The sequence below is a fragment of the Aphelocoma coerulescens genome, chromosome 3 (assembly GCF_041296385.1).
Source record: "Aphelocoma coerulescens isolate FSJ_1873_10779 chromosome 3, UR_Acoe_1.0, whole genome shotgun sequence".
Classification (NCBI taxonomy): Eukaryota; Metazoa; Chordata; class Aves; order Passeriformes; family Corvidae; genus Aphelocoma; species Aphelocoma coerulescens.
This window is the reverse complement of record NC_091016.1, coordinates 33,395,330-33,418,574: the sequence shown is the minus strand read 5'-3', so window position 1 is coordinate 33,418,574 and position 23,245 is coordinate 33,395,330. Positions and strand designations below refer to the sequence as shown.

Below are 23,245 nucleotides of genomic sequence, written 5' to 3'. Positions count from 1 at the left end.
AAGGCTTTTTTGGGGAATCCAATAGATGTTCATGATGTCTGTAATATTCCAGAGTATGAGAGTTGGACTGTTTCCATTCCCGATCCTCTGACCCTGTCCAATCTGTTGCTTGTGGCTCAGTCAAATATGTTAGATTTTAACTTTTCCCAGGAATCTACACAGCTTCTCTTTTGGGTTGTTTCAGATTTCGCTCTCTGCAAAGCAGCCAAATTTAAAAGTGCCTTCAATTTATCCCGTTTCCAAACCCCTCCCACATCAAGGACAAAGGCTTCCTCTCTAAAAATTCAGTGTACATATATATATGTATGTAGGATAATAAAGTTGCTAACTATTGAATTTAGAGATGCAGCAGGATCCAGTAATGATGAAAGGATGGCAATGTTAGCATTCTCAAATAGTACCTGGCATTCAGCCACGAAGATATGACTAATTCTCAGGAACCTGGTCATTTTTCTTATACTGTCCTTAGAAAAAAATAAAAATGAGAGATTATGCAACTTTGGAATTGTGCTCAGAACTAAAGCAATTTAGCAGCAATTCCATACACCTGAGGAACTGCTGGGGGAAAAAATGCAAAAGTTGATTTACTGTTAAAATTTCTTTAAAATCATTGGTTAACCTAATTTTTTTTTTTTATTTTTTGAAAACCTAATAAAAATTAGGTTAAATCTGAACCGTGACCTGTTGTCATTTTCATCTTAGAAAATCTGGGAGTTTTTTTGGAAAAGCATGAGCAGTCACAACAGTATACCAGGTATTTCAGAAATACTTTAACAGCAGCTTTTTCCACTTCAGGACAAAGCTGAACACTGAACTCTGGTGTTGAGGAGAGCTGTCACCCCTGAGACAGCCAGGATCCCACAGGCATCCAGGTGACATCTCCAAAACAGGTATATCCCAGAACACTCTACAAGCAAGCAGAAGGCACAACCTGGCAGCCAAACTGCACTCTGCTGATGCTCCTCATCCCCTGAGCCCTTCACTCTTCAGCAAATTGTAGAATTTAACGTAGACAATGTCAGCTTTTCTGACTGCTACCACAGATTTACCACAATGCAACGGAACTCTTCACTTTGTTCTCACTGCTTGAACAATATCAAAGGAAGGAACTGGACCTCTCTGACTCAGCAAAATGTAAACTTATGACCAGACTAGTTTACTTGAATTTATTTTGTTACCATTTAAATGGGATGAGGTTTCCATCCTCCTCTCAAATTCTGTTATAAAATAAGCAGTGAAAACCACAAGCAGCAGCAAACATGGTAGCATTAAAAACAACAGAGAGACACACCAGTGCATTGACTCCACAGGCACGCTGCACAGATCTCACAAGCCCAAACAGGCAATTTAGCAAGAAAAAACAATATTGGAATGAAAGACAATACACACAAAAATGCAGTTTGCAGCATTTTGAGAACTGACATTTTATCTACAGAACCATCAGTTCTCAAGGACTTTTTTCAGGTACAAAATTAACCGACAATGGATGAATCAATATTTCATTCAGAATTATTTTCATAATGGGTGGCTTTGATTTTATAACCATGAACCAAGGCACATTTTAAAAACATGATTCTATATTAGTTACATGCTGGAAATTACAGTTAATTCTGAGAGTTCAAGAAACAGCAGCTCATTCTGGGACTCACAGTCCAATTAACTTATATTAGAGCAACAACTACTTCAGATACCTCCTACTCTGACTCTTGAATTCCTATTTCGTGGTAGCTTTTTATAGAAATTTGAGCAGTTATTTGAAAAGGTATTTTTACACCTAAATATTTCAGCAGCTAAGCATAAAATATATTAAAATTTAATTATCACAATGCATTTGTTACTTTCTATGAAATTATTGAATATCACACTTTCTGAGAGCTTTAAATCACTGTTATTTCTGCACCATGTCAATAATTTTTTAATGGAGTAATTAAATAATAGTGTTTTGTTTATGGAGTAATTAAAAATGGCAACACAAAATGAATGGAAGCATAGCTTCCTTCTCCTATGGCTAAGCAAGCAGAGCACATGTCAAACCAAACCATATGCTTAACTCTCACCCATTTATCCTCGTACTTCCCCTCACTTCATACAAGAATCAGGATAACCACTGAGTTCACACTGCAACAATTTCTATGAAGACTCAAGTTTAAAGGCAGTGTAAGAGCTGTTGTGAGGGATCACACACTGGAGCACTGACAGCTTATGGCACTGTTGCCCTCCACACAAAGGTGACTGCAAACCTCCATCAGGGAAGGGAAAACTGAAAGCTACTGAAGCTCTCACTCTGTAGACAGCAGGTCCTTCCAGGGAGCTTTGAGGCATTACTTGAAACAGAAAGACGGTTTTGGAGAACACAGCAACAGCAGTGGGCTTACTCGGCTGCAGGCTGGAAGTGATGACTGAATCAATCTTTAGTAATAAAACAACTTAACTTCAAAGATATTTCAAAGATGATGAGCTGTCCAAAGCCTACCTAACTACCAAACTTCCTAGTGACTGCAGTTTGTATCAGACTGCTGTCAGTGACTCTGGCTCTCTCACGGATGGCTCTAGCAAACCAAAGTTCAAAAAGCATCCCAATAATGTCTGGTCATCCAAAGGTTCAAAAAAAAAAAACTGAAAAAAAAAAAATCTGTCAGACCTCAAGGCTCCATGTTTACTAGAAACATATTTGGGGAGAGACAGAATGAAATTAAATCCTGACACAGTATTTTATTTCTCTCCCCTAAATCATCTCCCTCTCATGACCACTTCTACTGCTACAGAAATGTTCCACAAAAAGAGATGCAGCCGATAAAAGCAGAATGAAAGACTGGCTTACTTCAGAAAAGGACATTTGGTCTCTTTGAGAAATCAGACACACATAACAGAAAAACCATCTCGTTATAAATCTCAGAGTTACTCTCCTTGAAAACACCTGGCACTACAGATACAGTTACGAGCATGCCCATGCTTTTCTTCTGTCTTATTCCACTATTTGTGGTGCACTGACTTTACCAAGTGTCACTAAACAGATGACACAAAAATAAAGATGCCCATGCAATGATAGTAAGGGATACTTTCATCCCTCAAGTTTATTACAAACCACACACACCATCTCGGGAATGTAGCATCAGAAGTATACAGAGTAGGTTTTGAAAGAGGGGAACTTCAGCAGGAAAGCTGAATGAAGTCCTATTTTAAGCTCAACAACAGACTCTTTAATTTTGTTCCGACGCTGCCAGGCTCAGATCTGTCAGGAACAAACACACAATACTTTTCCTTTTAAATTTTATTAGTTTTATCAAACTTGATAAAGGAAGGTCTCAGCAGACCTGTGTTTGAGCGTGGCATTCCAAACCTAAGGCTCAATCAATTCTTTTTACTCCTTCCACAGTTGCATGCCTCATACAAATGCTGACAATAAAATACCTTGGAGCTAGAAATGAATTGACATACTAATACGAATTCTGTAGAGCAGGTTAAAAGTGAGGATTTCTACTTTCTGCTTGAAGAAAGCAGGATACTGAGCAGAGATAAAAGCTGTGGTTCGTACAAACTGTATAACCCCCCTTCAAGTCCACAAATCTCTATCTGAAAAATTAATCCAGTTTTAGCTTATGGAAATTAATCCAGATTTAGCTTATATTTCCTACTTTAAAAACAGTGCACACAAACATTATTTTTTTAACTCCTCTAAGTTAGATAAATATAAATAAAGCTCCCACATAGAATAATCTTCAGAAATCATTTCCAAGGTGGAAAAACACTGCTATTTTGTGGGAGAATAAGGACTGAAAAAGGCGAAACCACTCAAAAGTGCATGTAGCAGTAACATCCCACTTTGATGTTATTTTCAGTTTTGCTCCCTTCTTGGAAATGTTTGAACATTAAGGGTAAAATAATTAACCCTTAACTTCTATGCCTACAAGAAGCAGCTTTGCACACTGAATCACAAACTTTAACAGTGTGTTACTAGCTCAGTGTTATCTGGGACCCAAAACGTGCCCAGAGGTGTTCAGAGACTACCTTTGCAACCTACACACAGGGCAAAAAGGACTTCAAGTTGTGCTATTCTCACAGCACAAGAGCAAATTCAGGGAGGACAGAGGATGAGCAAATGAAAATAAGTAACACAGATGGAAAAAAATACTACTCCCTACAACTTCAAAGGACAGAGGAATATGGAACACCATGCGCAAGCCAAGCGCCATTCCCAATACACAAAATTCCTGAAACTGAGAGATTTTTTCTTCTTCTTTGCATCTTCAGTTGTGGCACATTTTTGCTGTTTGCCATCATATAATGTCTATGCAATCTACCTGATATTTATAAGCTTGGCACTTTTATAAAAGTCCCTCTGAACTTTGGACTCTAAGCACACAAAAACATTACATCATCCATTAAGCCTCTCTTGAAAGAGTTCAGTCTTCATGTACCTACTAAAAACACATTAGAAACGAATTAAGATGCAAATCTGCTTGAGCCTTATTTGGCAGATGTAGGACTAAAAAGCTGGCACTGCAGCCTCTGTACCCATTGCATTCCTTAACTTCTGAGCTTCAGATAAGCAAAGAATTTTGCACGGCTGTGTTACAAGTCAGAAGATTCAAGGAAGACGTCAAGAATTTTTCTGATGTTACTGTTGAAGAGACATAAGACTAAGGCACTTGAAAATGGAATAAAATAAATAACATGAAGCAATGCTTGCCTTCCCTCAGGAGAAGGCTGTCGAGGAGTCTCCTATTACATGAAAAGAACCCTCTGCAAACTTTTACAGGAACGACATTATTTGATTCTTTCTACAGAAACTAGTTACATTTCCTGGCCTACCAAAATAGAGCCTGGTATACACCAAGTCTTTGATTTATACACCTGGAGCTGAGAATGCTCCCTTTACAAGAAGCCTGGTTTTCCCTAGGTTGCATGTTCTTTCTTGATGAATTGCCATGGAATTACCTATTGCTTTTGGGAACATCTGTTATTGTTCCATCTCTCAGAATCGCACACACATCCACTTCTAGTTGCCACATACATGAAAAGTTTTGAAACTTCTCTGTTCAGAGCATTTGTTAGGAAGAAAAAAAGGAAACAAAATCTTGCAAATTTTATAATCACACTTTGTCTTTGATATTGTTATAAGCTATCTACAAAAAAGAGAAAGAAAATTCCTTCCAAGACTATCATGGGGAGTAAAAATATATGAAAGAGAAAGAGCAGTACTTTGGGCATAGAGTGATCTCATAGGGTCTTACATCCCATATTAATTAATCTGAATTTGAGTGCAGATTCAACTGCTGAATTAATTCCTGCTGTTTCCACACAAACTGAGTAATTCTGTGTTTAAATGTTACAGTCCCCGGTTGAGCAGTAACTTAAAAAAAAGAAAAAAAAACTTAACAAGAGGTAGACTTTATATGGAAAAAACATTTCTTTATAAAGAAACCAACTCAAGTTATCTAGAAAACCAAGTTTTTTAAACATTTCACATGCTCCTTTTATCACAGACTGAATAAACCCTCTCAACGTTATTTTAAAAGTAAGCGTCTTGAACTGTCATTTTTTTACCTATAGTGCACAATCATAAATTGTCATTACCAGCTATACAAAATAGTCATCCTAAAAATCTAAAAATTTTTCAAAGAAATTTATGTTGTTTGTAGTAAAAAGAAAAGGGAAGTAGGAATTTTTAAAAAGCCACATTATACAAAACCTTCTCTCCTACTACCACTTCTCACCATAAAACACAGATCCTCATGTGAGTTTTGAGACTAGCTGAAGAGTCACAGAGGCAGAATATTTGAGGAAGACTGTTCCAAATGACAAGAGCTGCAAAACACACACAATAGATCACCAGCTGGAAAAGACAAACAACTTCATTTAAGACCATCATATCAGAAGACAGTACCTAAACATGCTACTCATGCACACCCTTCAACTACTAGCATGCTTGGATAAAGAAAAATAAAAATATTGTCACCCATAGGCATCTACCTACCAAGTGATTTATCTACATTTGGACAACTTTCACTTGAAATTAACTGATTTCAATTTAATTTGATGAGGCTAGATTTCCAAAACAAAACTTGAGGAATCAAGCACTCAGTGTCTCCTGGATTATGCCTCCAAATCTTCAACACACCTTTGAAAAAAAATAAATGCAAACCAGCACTGAGTACCTGGGCCAGGAATATTGACCTTGTCATAAGCTGACTCAGATGTTTGCAGTACCAAGTCCAACTCTGCTGCCAACAATCCTTTCAGCTCAGTAGAGTGGCTCCAGCAAAACATCGCAAGACAATGTAGGCTCTCAACAAGAGTAATGAATTGTTATTTCTGCAGCAGTAATTCTGAAGGGTGCCAGTGAGAACTCTGAGCCCATACAGCAGCTCCAGGATAAAAGATCCACCTCCTATTCTGGGGAACTTCAAGGGATAACAATCTGGTTTGGCATTCCAGATACACACTTTTGTTCCTTTCCTTGGAAATCATTCACAAGTTTCTGTTGCTTTATCAGGTTTTCAGTATAAGGATTTATTAACTCCCACTGATGAATTAGTGGATTTTGATTTTAGACATGGTATGAGAAAACAAACAGGAAATCTGGGAGAGAAAAAATCTGTAGAATATGTACTTTATCTTAAAAGGAAACAGGAGAAATTATTATACACTTCTTACCAGGAAACCAAAAGGTACTCAAACCAGAACATAAGATACTGGGTTTCTCCCCTGTTCTCTTTTGAGGACCAAATTCATAGCATATTAAGAGTGCAAATCTATTTTACTACTTCCCTGCTTAATTGGCTTTAACCCCTTGTACTGCTGTTTTACCAACATGCTCAAGCCTGTTAAAACTGTGAAACTAAAATGCTCTGTGATTTCAGCTGAATAAAGCTTGTAACATCATACTCAGCAACGCTTATAAACTTGCAATCAGACTTTCCTGAGCTGAATGATAGCTGGTACCAGGGAAGACGACAGAAGAAACACAGGGCATAGACATGTGCATGAGAGGGTTCGTAAAGAAAGCACTTCCCTGTAACCTCACAGGCCCTGCACACCATCTGTGGGGTGCATGTGCACACACACAGAGCACACTCCTCCCCACCCTCCCATGCAGAACAATTGCTTTTCTGATGGTAGGAAGTTTCCTCACCAAGAGCCTTTCTGCCAGAGCAGAGCTTACATCTGGCCTGATTTAAGTCTGGTTACACTGGGAGGACCGAGGTATAATTTCAGGAAAACTAGGAAAAGTACGTATTTATACCAGGATGAACAGAGCTGAAGGTAGCATGAACACCATCAGCAGCATGCAAATGTAGGAATGGACACCCACATCCCAGATTTCTTACTCTCACCAGGACTTATCACTCAAGGGCCCTTACTAGTAAGGAGCCTGTCCTTTCCTACCCATCTCTACAACCTGCAGAGGCACTCCAACTAAAAGGCATTTGTTCCATTTTTATCTCTCAAGCAAGTCCAGCAGGACTTCTGAACATGCTGAGACAGCTTCTTAAAGACTCCCTGCTTTAAGAAGCAGACATATGCAGCAAGCAGACTACATGTGCCCCAGAAAATAACTGCTGACATCTATTTAATTTTATTCATAAATATTAATGTGAGCCATTTGATAATAAGCCTTGTTACATGACTAACCAAAAACCCCCACAAACTTCCAGTTTGTTCTGTGTCCAATACCAATGGAGTGTTTTAGTCTTAAAATCTTGACTAAGATCCCACTTTCCCCATAGCTTAGGAACAACAAATCTGGAACAACAGTTACGAGTAGATAAAAAAAACTCACTTGCATATTATCAACAGAACAGCAATTGCTGAAGACAAAAAGAAATCTTTCACAACTTTCTAATATTTTTTCCAAATTCTAATTTATCACCATGATTCACAACAAAGAATATTTGGAGCATTACATGGAGCTTTTGAAGGATGGTTAAGTAATGCCATCTTCTTCATAAATCCTCATGTGTCTGTCATGTCCTGGGCCAATAAGTAATGGAAAATGTTAAGGGAGTAGGAAAAAAATAACTGAATATAAAAAACCCAAGGAAAACTACCAAATTGAACAAGCTTCATGAGCCTCCCTTAGTTCCTTCCCTAACTGACCCAAAATACTAATCAAAGAGATGAAACAAGGATACTATCTTTTTACAGTGATGCAATGCTCCTATGCATTTCAAAATTTGCAAGAGCCTTGTTTACATTTGTCACAGTCTTTGCACAACAGCTTTGTGCTGTGTCCTTCATCCTTCACCCACGTGGCTCTTTGACAGGAGGTTTTCCCAGCTTCACTGGATGACAAAGGGTTAAAAGAGGTTTTGAGAGCAGTTGGCTGATTTTGTGAAGTTCTCCAGCAGCCTGAACAAACAGGAAGCCCGGAAATGAGTGATAATTGTTAAATAAGAGCTCTTAAAACACCTGCTTAGCTCCAACTGCTAACTATTAAACCATTATAGCAAGTTAAAAACAAAATCCCCCCGAGAGATTTCCACCTGCTTTCCCCATCTATTTTCTTAATTTATACAATAAGACATTCAGAAACACCCAGTGGAGCTGGAAGCATGACCCCCTGCATCAGCAAGCACAACCTGGAAGGCCACCTCACTCAAACATCCTCCCAAGGTGATATGGGCACTCACATCCCTTTGCTTTTCAGAGAAATGTACATTTTTAGTCAACCTGGTGTTTCTGAAGCTTCCACACAAAGATTTTTGGGGTTTTATTTCCCCCAAATATGACTGTCTGTACTTCTTTCCTGGAGCAAATCTGTAGAGCCATTCACCCACCATTGTGAGAAAGTGGTTTTGCAGGAGTAGGCCATTATGTAAGACAATTAAAAAAGAAGGAAAGGATTTTCAGGTCCAATCTGGAAAGGCGTGGACCTTCCCTGCCATTAAACTTGGTAGAAAGGCTTTCTGCATTGTTAAATTCAGGAATACTGGCAGAATTACAACTACTTAGCTTTTTAACCCCTGCAAAATTCAAAACAAAACAAGCCCACCAAAAACCTACACAGAAAAAGCAGTCATTAACAAAAGTATGGCTTCTTTGGATAAAGGCTTATGAGCATGACACAAAAATCATAGTCTTTTGGATTAGTGCCATGAGTGTTACCTCCATGCTCTCTGGCCTCTTTTTAGGGCAGTGCCTTTTCTGAGAACGTTACTCATGGCCTTTGATAATGGTCTTGCATTCCAATGATGATTCTATTCCATGAAATCCATTATTCTTGAAAGAGACGGAAAATTCTTCATGATTTACATGTCTGTATATATCTTGTTTCTTAAACAACCGTAGTGAGCCAATTCTGAGGATTAAGAAGAAAGTTATCCTCCCTAATTTCAAATAAATAAACAGATAAATAACTTGGAAGCTAAGGGAAAAGGCAGCAATTCATCCAATTTAAAGATTATTTGTAAATCCGTTAAAAAAATTCTCAGCAATTATCTCATTTGAAACAAATACACTCTCCATACACACAAGGTTGTTTGCCACAAGCAGAAGTCAGATTTTTTGTAATTATATTGGTTTTCCATGAAAAAAAAAAGAGTTACAATCTAAATTTCCTTTCTTCATTGACAACCAAAGTTACAGAGAGACAAAGTGGAATAGAAAGCAGCAGATGACTCAAAAAATCGTCAGCAGCTCATCAGAACCTGACCATCAGTAGCATGTGCTTCTAAATCATCTTGGTAACAATGACAATTCAAATTGTTACCCATTGCCCCTTGTTATGGAAATTAATTATTTAGAACATTTCTGGTTACATTTAAACTTCCATGACAGTCACTTTCTAAAAAGTTATAAAGCGGCAACTTTTCAGTAACATTACTCAATATCTGACTTAAAAGTTAGAATTTAAAGTAGATTTATTTTTGAAAAGAAAATCGTGTTACCACAGCGACTTGGAAACAATTTATTAAACATTTGTGCTATTAGCCTAAACAGAACAACTTAAGCTACAACTCCCATCCAAAAACCTGTTGGCCCTGTCAAAGGTCAACGTGAGACTAACACATCCAAGACTTACCCTTCCCAGAAGCAAAATAACTGAAAGCTTTTCTAGTTTTAGTTTCATATACTCTGTCCCACCCAAAGCAAATTAAACAGAGGTAACCGGAACAGTTCTAATCTACAAACACAGAACAGTATAGAATTTATAAATGGATTACTACCTACTTAACTTCTTCAATAAAATGAGTTTTACTTTAAAATCCCAAATTTTCCCCCACGGTTTTGTTTAATCCTTCCCATCATGAACATCTGAGCAGAAATCAGATTGAAGAAGAAAACACGTGGAATAGAAAGCTCCAAAATCAGTGGTCTAAATACACATTCAATTCCACATGCCACCGCGGAAAACCAAACATTTTGGTTCAATACCAACAAGCCAGCCCTTGAAACGCCCAGCAACACCCAGCCGCTGCGCTGTGCGGTGCTGTCCGTAGGCTGACATGGGGCAGAGAGCCTCAGACACAAAAGACACAGGAGAAGAAGTTGTTAACGCCGTCTGTGAACGCTTTTCCCCGGCACGGTATCGGCCGACAGCTCTCCTTTCTCCCCGTGTGCCACGGTGAGGAAGCTCGCTGAGGAAGCTCGCTGAGGAAGCTCGCTGAGGAAGCTCGGTGCGTCCCTGCCGCGCCCCCGGCGGGCCTGTGCCCGGCCCGGCCCCCGGAGCTGCCCGCGGTTGGCAGGGCCGCGGCGCCGGGCCGGCCGCAGCCTCAGAGCGGCACCCGTTCAGCGCTGCCCGCCGAGCCGCCAGGCAGCCCAGCCCCGAGCCGGCAGCACGCACAGCACCTCTGCTTCCCCACCGGCATCGCCCCGACCGACCGACCGAGCGAGCAGAGCCCCGGCAGCGGCTCAGCGCGACCACGGCCGGCGCCTCGCCTGCAGCCACAGCTGGCCAGGGAACCGCGGCCACCCGGGGCGAGCGCGGGGTGGCACGGCCCAAACCTGCTCCAAGGGACTATAGCAAGGGCTGTGTGAGACACCAAGGAGTGGTCTCACACCACGAAGGGCCAAAGCACAGGGTTTCACCGATGAATCCCATCCAGTGCCTGTCTACAGGCACAGACTTTGGGATAACTAGCCCTTCGGTGAGGCAGGTAGGGACCTACATCTCACAGTCAAGGCTTCTTTCTTCAAAAGCTTCCTTTGGCCAACAAAGATCATTGCCATCTTGTATAGAGATAGTGCTGCCCGTTGGTCTCTACCTACTTCAGCCTAGCTTGTGTATCTACCTGCCTGCACCACCAACTCCACACCAAGCCTCTGACTGCTCATGGCTGATGTCCTCCAGCCACCAAGAACGACATGCATGGTGCACATCAGCCTTGTTAGCAGCCCCCAGCTCGGCAAGAAGCTCCCACTGCTCCCTTAAGCCCTACAGTTGGATTGCTGGCAGCAGCTGTAGGGGCTGGCACTTGGGGACGGGACTTCACTCCTCACCTCCTCAGTGCCCTGTGAGGCCAACCCACCCTACCCCCAAGTAAGAAATAGTAACATAAGTAACTTGAACAAAACCTCAAAATTAGAAGCACTACAAAATGAGCTGGTCAATCTCCTTGATAGCCTGAGCAGACACCCAAGCAAGGTTGGAGTAGATCAAGAATGCACTTTAATTAAACTGCTAACGCTTCTTTAATACTGTCTGATACTCTGTACTCTCTTCTGCATTATCTCAAAATTTCATGTGCTAAATCAACCATGACAAACACAAATGTCTGTACTTTCTTTTTGCCACAGCAACTGACATATTTATATATGTATTTGATGCTTTACAGCCACAGCAATATTTCTAAATTTTGCTGTTCCAGTAGAGCATTCTCTGGCCTATTATGTAACAATAACATTTTTCACCCCAATTTTCATTTCACTGAAGATCTGCCTAGAGAAGGACAAACACTTTTAAAAGTGCAGCTTAACTCCTGTAAGCCTGGTTATTTCAACAATGCCCACTGATTCCTGCTCAACTAAAACTCATGTGAGGCCACATAAACCCTGCTAAAATGTAGCACCAAACCCAACCCCAAAGTACAAAAAAAGTCGACATCATAACCCTGCATCTGCCAGCAGCAGTGTGTCCATCAGTGAATTGTCTCATCGTTACTTGCTACAGTGCTAATTCATCTCAGGAATCAACATATCCTGATTGTTTGGGTTTTGTTTATATATGGAACTAAGTTATTTTTCTTCAATCCCTTCTTTACTAAGCTCTGTAATTTTTATATTAACAACTGACTTACTTGGGGAACTTCTCAAAAGACAAGAAAGATGACAGGATGCTTTTGTGCTTGTGATATCAAACATCATTTTCAGCACTGGACTAACACTAAATGAGTACTTCTCAGATTAATCAAACTAAATTCACGTACAGAAATACCAATATGAATGTGTAAATAAAACCTGCTGCAGTGGAAAGTAACCAGTTCAGAATTATCATGCACTGTCTTAACTGTTCTGCATTTTGTTTACAAGTTGAAACTGCAGTCATCTCATTTTTGATTAAAAAATGATTTATTGCCTTTTTGAAATTGCCATCCCCATTATGTGAGAATCAGAAGTTTCTTAAGAAGTTTGACTCTGCAGAAGAACTTCCAACCTCCAAGTTTAGGAAGCTTTTCTAGTTCATGTCTTAGAGGGCATAAAAATTACATTATTAATTATCCCTCAGAACCCTGTGATTAAAAACAGGATGGATTGCTACGGCACAAAGAATTCCACAGAAGGATGTTATTCTTTAGAAAATTATATAAAAGATGGAAGTACCCTGTGATAATAAAATCCCTGAATATTTCCTACTTTTGTGCTGTGTTCATCTCTAAATCTCTAACAGATTTTTGCCACATATCAGTGCCATCTCCAGAGCTCCCAGCACTCCACAGTGATCCAGCCACATGGCACAGGAAGGTCAAATTTAAAAAAAAAATATATCATGTATCACCTTTCCCAAGCAATAACTTCCACTGTTAGAAATAATAATGTGGTACTATTCCTTGCACTCCACCAAAAGGAAAAAACGTCCCAGGGCATTCTCAGGGTGATGGGGCTGCTTCGTATCAGAAGAGAAATCATTCCTGCTTCCATCCACCTCGTTCGAGTCCATCTCACATATCCATGAAATACATATGTAGTAATGATCTAATGGGGAGAAAGCGTTAACAGTATCTCATTTATAAGGTTAAACTCTCACCAAACTTTAGCCCCACAAAATGTCAGTGATATTCAAATGATTTCAGCTGCTGTTGAATACAGGCAAAAGCTCATGAAATTTTGCAGCAGCACCTACCCCATCTTGGCTCCCAGATTGTTCTCCAAGTCCATCAGAAACAGAACATGAATTTTGCAAATTGCCAGGCGGGCTATCGGGCAGGGTTAACCCCACCTTGATAACCAGCATTCATGAAGTCCTTATCTCTGCTTTTAGCACTAGTATAAAACAGCATTCCTTTTCCACCCTCCCCCCACAGCACAATCCCTCTAATTGCCAGTGCTGTACTTTCCTTCAGCTGGAAAATCTATTCAAATCTAGTACTTTTACACAGAGGAGTGGCATCTTATTTTAAGTTCCTTGCTCTGCTAGGTTTCTGTTACAGTGTGTCCAGCTCAGGTTTAGAGCTGACAGATGTTTGTCAGGGGGACAGAGTTCCACTCAAAACTATCAAGCATACCCCCTGTTAAGAAAACATGGTTCTCACTACCCTGCTGGTGAGTACCCATGGGAAATACTGGCAGTCCTATTTCAGATCCTACTTAGCATATGCTGTTCCACACAACTCATCCACATAACATTCTACTTGTCACTTTTACTGGAAATCTCACAGGAAAGATAAGATAGTGCTGTTTGTGAAGGTTAACCTTAAGGTTATCACGGCCCATGCAGCAGAGCTTGACTAAACCTAAAAGCACTAGTAAGAACACCAGTGAAAGGATGCCTACTGAGAATAAGAAGAGAGTAAAAGGCACTCAGGTCAGAAAGTCATTTTGTGATGAAAAAGTTAAAGGGTATTTGGTCTACAACCAGTTGAGCAAGGATACAAATCAGGACTGATGAGATGAAGCAGAAAGCTGCTTGCTGGTAAGCAGGGGGAAGTTCTTTTAGTCAGGGCAAAGTTTTTAAGGAAGTTAGTTGTCAGCGGGAAGCACTGACAGCTGAAAGCACAGAGCTTCAGGGCTCTTGTGCTCAGAGCTTCTGAGCCCAAGAAGTTCTGTGGCCAGTGGCAGAAACAGCTCTCCCAGCATAGCTCTGGGAGGTGTAGAAAAGCCATGAAAAAGTCTACTATATGTTAGTAAGATTTTTTTTTTCCTGTTATTTACATCCTGCAAATTGAAGCAATGCTTAATTTAGAACCCCTACAATTTTTTTTCCCAATAGGAACTCAAAAATCAGCCTTGAAATATCTTTAAAAAATAGTTTCTTTCATAGAATTAAGACAGTTCACGTAGAGTCACAAGTTTTAATTCCTTCCTGTCCTTCCCATCAATATATTTACTGGTGTTACAGACCAAATCCTTCCCTTGCTGCTTCATTATTCATAGAAGAGACAGAGGATGCTCCTTGCCATTTATTTCTGCTGAACTACAAATATTGTGCTGGTTTTGAAATAGGTCCATGGGAGCAATAATAAGAAAAAGCCAATCGCTGAAAGCTGAAAAATAAGTGAAAGATAAAAGGGCCATTATTCTGGAATCAATACCACTGCTCCCTAAAAGGCGTTCTCCACTGAGGTAATCACATTTGCTGTGCTGGAGCCGCAGCAGCTGCACGGTGCAGAGGGTTTGCAGAGTGGTGCTGGTGACAGGGAGCAGTGGAGGGACATGGGGGGAGGCAGCAGGGCAGAAGGGAGTACCCAGTGCCACAGTTCTGTTTGCTCAGCCAAAGGCTACATGTACCACACAGCTAAAATTCCCTGGCAGGAACTTTTGAAAAGCTACTTTGCAAGTTTGCCACCTATGGGATCTTATCACATTCTGTCTCGGTGAATGCAGCTCTTGCTCTGAATCCCTATATTTGAAAACACCACTGAAATGAGTAATTCCTTGGAGTTGAGACTTCTGTGAGTTTCTGCATGATTTTCATTTAATTTAGATATATTTACAAACTATATTATACTCCCATTAAATACATTCTGGAAATAAGAACCTGTGGATATGTTATTCACAATACTCTGACAAACATAACTAGAATACCTAGGCAAATTAGTTTTGCAAATACTGCAGAATCAGACTTTTTGATAATGTATATTTCCCAGAATCACCTGAGATGATAAGAGGATTCAACTGTTATTATAGGAATTATTGATCCCATTGAATAGAAACCCATATGTACAAACTTGTTGAAATACTTCCAGAAACAACCTTCACAATGTGTAGGAGTGGATGGAAGGGAAAACAGCTGGCAGGCATTTTCAGCTTTTTCTGTGAGGCACAGAAGAACCAAGTCAGACAAAGAGAATTTGGAGTATTTTCTCCAAAACAGCTCTAGGCAGCACTGTGAAGACTGATGGATATCTGTGAAGTCTGTGGTATCTGTGGGGATTCTGTGGGTCTGATTCTGAACGGTGGCCCATCCAAGATGGAACACCACAGTACATGCACCAGAAAAAGAAGAAGCTTAATTAAAACCTGCATGTAATTATTTATGCAGAATTATTAGGTACACTTGAAAGTAGTCTTGAAAGTACTTGAAAAATAATATTTTTAAAATAGTTTTGCTTGTGTTCATTTTTTACCTTTATATGGACAGCAATTCCACACTGAGAATACCAGACACATTTCAAGAGTTTTGTTTCTTTTTATCAAACATTTATAAGGAAGATTTAAATTCCACTTCCGAAGAACCAAATCAGCAGAAAATCCAGTTCACAGATAGCACTGTAGTTCAACCATCTTAAATTCAACTGCAAATAACAGAAGGGATCAGGATCAAAAGCCCTTTAACTCACCTAGTGTGAAGTCCTGAAAATGGATAAGCTTAGTTACCTTTGATAACACTCTTAAAATTCAGGACCCCCTTTAAAGCCCCAGAACAACTTTGCAACTTTGAAAACATGAAATAGAACACAGACCACTCTCTTTATTTTGCAGTTGAATTAAACCAAATTCCATTTAACTACAAAAGGGCAGGATTTCTCTTACATTTTGGAATACTTACTGACAGGTGTTGCAATGTAACAAACTTCAGAAGCCAAGTCCAAAATAACAAGCAAACCAACAAACAAGCACACACACAATATTTAGAAAGACACTCCTGACTTGCCAAAGACCCTTCAAATCACCTATCAGAAGGAATGCCATCCACAACACTATAGATTGTGACCAACACATACTCCTTAAGACTCTAGATCAGTATAAATTTTAGACTTAAGAGAAGTGAGCTAAGTTTCAGGCTGACTCTTGAGGTTCCTGCTAGCTCTGGCTTTTGGAAGTTCTCTCCTTCGATGCATCCAGTCTTCAATTTGCCTATTTCAGTAATAATTATTCTCCTATCTTGGAAAATATGTTCCCTGACTTCCCACTGAGGGAATATTCTGAGATTCAAGTAGAAATTTTAACTGATTACAGGATACATAGGGTGGAGTCAGTTTTTTGCTTGGAGATAGTGAAATTTAAGTAACAAGGCAAAGACTGAAAGTTTCTGGAAATTACAAGGTGAAAGGGATAGTCGCTAAGGGGGAAATATCATGTTAGCTGTAGTATACAGATCTTGTTGCTTAATTTAATTATCTCTGGGCAATCTCAGAAAAATTGTGAGCAGCTCACAAATAAAAGAGAAGTGGGAGCTCATAAATTTTCACTAAAAGGAAATGGAAGAGGAACAGGATTACTATTATTATTTTAGAAGGCAATTATTTATATATATATCTCATGCTAGCTATAGTATACAGATCTTTGTAATTCCAGAATTTAATGTCACAGTGGAATCTACTCATAGCAAAACCCTTAATATACTGAATGTTCCCTGTTACCCAATTTCTTTTCCCTGTGTTTCAGTGGAACAAAAATTTTGTGGGCAATAGGCTAACTTAGCAACACACCTTTGAAGAAATGTGGAAGGAAACTTCAAATGCATCATATTTTACTAAACAGCACAAAACCAGAAATACACAAATGCACAGTAAATACCAAGTTTAAAGTTGCATAACATGCTTCCTGTTTTTTCCAAAACAAATCAGCACTGACCTGAGATAATTCTTCTGTCTTTTCTCCCAGTTTCAACACCTGTCCTCCAGCCTACAAAACTGTCTGGATCAAAAGCCAGTATTGCAGATTTTCCTGGTACTTGTACTACAATTACATCTCCATGCAGGAATCTAAGAACAGACTTCTCTATGGTTTACTAATTATTGCCAAGAGATAAATTTCAGCCATTCTTAAAAGTTTCTCTCCTGTAATAAAAGAGAAATGTTCTCAGTTGTCCTATTTCTGCATCCCAGGTGTTCTGCTGGAGTCATTCCTTGGCACACAGCATGGCTCTCCAGCTCCTTTACTAGGAGGACATGTTTTAATTTAGATTTTTATCTCTCAGGTCCATCAGTGAAAATCCACTTACATGACAAGTGGAAGGTAGCCCCTGTGATAGCCTAAAGTTTTCAAATGATGGACCTTGCCAAAAGAAAATATATGGGCAATGTGACACATGCAGCAAGTAGAAGCACCAATGTCTTGCTGAACCTGTACAGAAATTACAGTGAAAGCCAGAACAGTTCAATGCCTCCCATATTTCCTTCTGAAGCTGAACATTCCAGTGCCAGCATGCAGAAGCAAGCAAGGTGAGAGATGTTTGTAAAGGCTGTAAGTACCATCCAGGCCAGATTGGCTCCTACATAACATAGCTGACAATTTCCAGCCCAGCTGATTGCTGCTGCCTTCTGCACCAGACAATAGCCAATAGGTGCCATTTAAAGGAACTATTCAGTGAGAGCACGGGTGACAGAACAAGGTCCTGAGAAATTAAGAAGATTGCATAGGAAATGTACTTATAATTAGATATCAAATAGGATGTACCATAAAATACATGAAGTGCAATATAATTAGCCATTCCAAAGCTGCAGTAATTTTTCCTGTTTATACAGTTTATTTCTAGATCTTGTATTTCACATTATTATTCAGATCGTTCAGTTGCCATCTTAACTATCTAATGTGTGTCCTTGCAGACATACAAGGAGCAGCAAGAGGATAGATCTATATGAATAGTAATGAGCTATGGAGCAATAGTCAGGGAAGACAAATTTCAAAAAGAAAGAGAGAAGGAGGAAGAATCTTTGAATAGCTAATATACCTGGAAAATAGGTGTGCAAGAAATCAAGGTCTTGGTTTTTCAAGCCATAAAATAAGGTAATTAAAGTAGAAACGCAATCCTATTTCCCCCATGAATCAAAAAATGGTACTTTGGGGTAAAACAAAACCACACTACCAACAAACAGAAAAAAACGTCCCTCATCTCAATTTTTAGTAGCAGATAAGAGGAAATGAGACTATTTGAGCTGCAGATGTTACTAAGTTCTTGACAACACACCATTCACCCTGGGAAAGAGGTTATGAATAGGAAAAATACCCTAGTACCCTGCTATTCTCAGGCTTATTGAGAATAGCAATAAGAAGCATATTACATATCTCTTAAAATAACTTCAAGCATATTTATTTGCATATGCAAATTCTCTTTAAAAAAAAAAAAGCCAACCAAGCTCAAGTAACGTTAGCAATGTAGCTCTAAAAGCATGGAGTGTAGGATGAATTGGAAAACCTGCAGGAAAATTAAAAGGAAAAGTTGGACAGATGGTCTGAGCTAAATTTTGTTCTCTGTAAATAATGTTCTTTTCCAGGCTATAGAATAACAAGGTAGTAACTTCAGGATACCTGTGTCCTCTTTGAGAAAGAAGAGCAAGGAGGGCAGATAGAAATGATTATTGCTGCAACATATCCATAAATGTCTGCCAATTTTTAGGGGGAAAAACTCCTTAGAAATCCAGAGGGATTTGAAATATGGATTGAAGAACCACTCCTCCTTTTATCAAGCCATTTCTTCTCTTTCATATAGTTCTAATAAAAAAAAAGAAAGTCTTTTTAAAAGATGCTAACAAAGAAAAATATAGCAAAGTGAATAAAAAACATACTTATGGAAATGCAATCCTATACTACTCTTTACACAAAATATTTTTCACATAGAAAAGCAGGGGGAATCAGATAATAAAAGAAATTTTGAAAAATTCAAAACACTTTGGTCCTTATTGTCCAAATTATGTAAAATCTGAAAATTGCAAGTATTTCTGTCAGTTCTCTGTCATAATAATGTAACAGCATTTGCTGATTAATTCTAACTACCTTTTATCTTCTTAAAAATTATTTACTTTAACAAAGACCATTGGCTGCTGGTTAATTTATTTCACACTCCCTATCGGCTTTGTTCTCTTCTTCTCTTGGTTGCAGAGAATTACTATTAAATAGATTATTTCAGCATTTAAATATTTGCACTAGGAGAGACACAGAAAGATGAGGAGAAGATGGTTTAGAAACCATGAAAATACTTCAGAAACATTGCTCTGAGAAGAAAACGCTGTTTCCAGCAGTAGTATTACTTCTGAAATACAAACCAACATGATCACCCAGACTAAAGACATCATCATCAATCAAGCCTGGATGACAACTGACAGTAAACAAGATACAGCCTTCATAGTCTTTGTCCAGCAGAAGTTACAGTCTACAAGAAATAAAATGACAGGAAACACTGAGAAAGTTACCCAAAGAAATCATATGAAGGGTCTAGGATCATTATGAAAAGGCACATTCCCATGAGAAAGGCTTAAGGTTACAGAGTTTTACCAGAGATTTTGAAGGTGCAAGAGTGACTTTATGTGGAGTAGGGGAGTGCTTCATGGAACCAGGAGTTTCATTCCCAGCTACAGGACAGCCTGATTCTGCAGGGCTAGAGAAACAAAGGGAAAATGATGGACACCTGAACCCTGAATGCCACCTAAACAGATTAAGCAACACAGTTTTCACCAGTATCCAATACTGAGGCAGTCATTTACTTTCTCTGTCTACTTCACTTATATGCCAGCCTTCCCCTTATTACTCCTCTCTTGCACGGATTATGGATACCAGGTCCTAGTCCAAAGTTTCTCTTAGTTTTTGGCTTTTGCACACAACAAGTAAAATGTGAGCAGTACTATCACTGTAACAAACATGGGCCTATAATAAATATCTTCTGATTACTTCAAAGTCCTGTTCCAAACAGATGAAGCAAACATCACACAGTGCTTCTTATGAGCAGGTTGGATCCCAGACATTGCTCCCAAGCCAACTCAATACTTAGAGCTTACAAATTCTCTCCATCCACCACCCTGGCCTTCCTGAATTATGCAATACTTGCCTCACCCAAATACAAACAGTAAAGACAGGGCATCAGCAGTGATGCACCACTGAACACAAAAGCAGCTTTGCAATACCAATTGCAGTTGATGAAACACAGACTAATATCCTCAAGCTAAGAAAGATTATTAAGAGTCCAGAGTATTGAATATGATAAAAAGACATGGATTGGCCTCTTCCATGGATCATATAGGTTTTCTGACAGGCAGGTAGCAATTTGCTCAACAAGAGATATGTAAAGCACTCTGAATTCAGTTCACTGCTGACTGGGGGAAAATAGAAAGAGAAGAAAGAGTCATAATAGTGACACTGTCGTAACTATCACTCTGCTAATGTTCTGTGCTTTACAAGCAGAATGAGGTAGAGCTGTGTTAGTGATTTCTCTTTTAGCACTTTGATTCAAAAGGACAGAGATTGGGCATGAGAATTAACTAAAACCACCACTAAAATGCATTTAGAAGTAATGCTTAGGTTCTTAGGACCCTGCACTGCTTAGCTGCAGACTGATGTCTAAAGCAGGGAGATTAATTAAACGCTATTATTAAATCCACAAAAAAACCCTGCTACTTAGCCAATTCTAGCCAGCTGTAGTTTCAGAAGAAAAAGTGTAACAAGGCAACAAAAGCTGACTATAGTGTTACAAAGCAACAAAAAAATTAATTTAATCAGGTGTCATCCAATCTCCATTTCTATGAACCCCTAGTGGGCCCCAAACTGAAACAAAGGGGGGAAAAAGGGAGAAAAAACATTCCGGAAATCACTTTATCCCAAAGCTTCAGCCAAATCCTACCTCCTGCTCTGTTTCACTGAACATTTTCAATATGATTTTGCACATATATACTAGAACACTTCCAATGTATGTTTTGCACAAAGGCTTGAAAAATGCGTATTTTTCTGATAGTCTTTACAGGTGTTAGAAAATTGGCACGTTCAAAGGCTTACATTCATTTGCATGTTGCAGAGGCACTGACAAAGTACCATCACCCAGACAGGCCACAGCATAGAAACACTACCTTGTGCTTCCTTTGACAGTGTACTTTAGAAAGCAGCTTGGAAAGAACCACATTTGGATCTTTACACCTGAAAAGTATTTCTGATTTTCCAGCAACACATGCAGGAGTAACTTCAGCAATAAAATAGCCAGGCCTTCTCCATAGTTTGGGGAAAGAGAAGAACTCCTGCACCTTCTTCAGAAACATACATGATGCCTCCAAGAGAACTGCTAGGTAACAGGCATCTAGAGGGAGGAGCGTGACAGGTCAAAATCTTCACTCCCACTAGATGGCAATATTGTTTTTTTTGCAAGTGCAGAATACGCTCTCATCGAAAGGAAACTGCAGTATTTTTCATGGTTTCCAAAGTTGCATTTTCTGTTTAAAAAAAATAATAATCCAAACCCGGCTTTATTGATCACAGGAGTGGGGGAAAAGGAGTTCACAATACATATAGTCAACATATGCATTAAACCGTAAATAAAAACTACAGTACCTCAAAAATACACTGAATGAATAATAAATGCAATATATGCTTTTAAGGCTCCTAGGCTTATAATTAGACTCCACATCAAATTAGATCTTCACTTTAATCTCTAACCACTATATCAGCAGGATGTGGCAATGGAAACAGCACATTTAAATCCTGCAGGAGAGAGCATCTCAATTTACTCTCAACCAACCTCCTGTAACATTAATCAGGAGCTTAGAGCAGTATTGAAGACACTCCAATTCTAGCTGTTATGGTCAGAGGGAGGGTCACTATGACACCAGGTCTAGAAAGAGCACCCTGATTACTTTAAAAAACGAAAAAAAAATGCAGTGCTAAAAAAAAGTCACATCTTCCAGTTTTTGAAAGAAAACAAATGTCTGCATGCATACACATGAACCAAAAGGCACAAAGACATGTTTCTAAAATTTTCAAATCGTTCCACAAACAACACTTTAGGAAGTTTTTGTGTTATTCTTAAAAATATTCAAGTAAGAATAGAGCTAACACAGAAACCTAGTGAAATCATCACTCAAGCAAAAAAAAAAAAAAAAAAGAAAAATCACCCCATGTTCTTTCATAAAATGCTGCAGCTTAAAAAAGAAAATGAATTTTCCACTGTGAACAGTTCTAAAGAAACAGCCAGATGCCAGTCATCATGTTAATCCCTGTGTTTAACTCTGCCCTCTAGCACTGGCTGAAGGAGCAGGGTACGAACACATCCCGAACACAGACTGCAACGTGCAGAGGGCGGCAGGAGGGCCCAGCGATCCAGACACATGCAGCACTCCGGATGAAGGATGTTGTCTGGGGATTACAAACCCAGGACTTGGAAGAATCAAGTTCAAGGTTACATATACTTGCATTCCTGTGCTAATCAATGGCCCTCACTTACAACTTGGAAGCCAAAGACTAAAAGCTTGGAAGAATAAATGTCATGAGAGTCGATCAGACACTACAACAGGGGACATATCAAAATACTAACCCCTGTTACACATCACTTTGTTCAAGAGACCCATTTCTGGTACAGTAGGATGCTGTCACATTCCACAGTTTAATCACCTGCAGGAAGCTTATGCTCTTGTTACAACTAAAAACACCAGCTCACAACCCCAGATCAGTCCCAACTCCTGGACTGAAGCTACTTCAGAACATGAGACAGACTGTCATTTAAGTTCTATTCATAATTTATTATTCTGCTTTGCCAGTAATCTCATTACACAACTTTCACACAATTGAATGAAGCTTGATACAAAACCATTGCTTCAAGTCACTTCCCAGATACTTTCCAGTATTTCCAGTCTTGAACAAGACCTTGGAAAAAAAAAAAAGTGAAAACCTCACAGCTCCTTTAAACAGTGCCAAAACCCAATGAGAAATGTTTAGTAGTAGTTAGCTG

The 23,245-nt window shown here is 39.2% G+C and overlaps 1 protein-coding gene across 4 annotated transcripts in view; it reads right to left on the bottom strand.

Moving 5' to 3' along the window:
* Positions 1–23,245, bottom strand: part of PRKCE (protein kinase C epsilon) — a 285,664-nt gene that overhangs the window by 200,686 nt on the left and 61,733 nt on the right. Inside the window, exons 2-3 of one of the 4 annotated variants that reach the window (XM_069009763.1) lie at positions 9,109–9,301; positions 8,197–8,352 (exon numbers count right to left, since the gene is read on the bottom strand). The exons of 1 other annotated variant lie outside the window; for it this stretch is intronic. In XM_069009763.1, coding sequence (XP_068865864.1) covers positions 8,197–8,241 — 45 coding nt within the window. In that variant the 5' untranslated portion in view covers positions 8,242–8,352; positions 9,109–9,301. The remainder of the gene's footprint in view (positions 1–8,196; positions 8,353–9,108; positions 9,302–23,245) is intronic. 2 more of the 4 variants (XM_069009765.1, XM_069009766.1) reach the window with 2 other exon arrangements.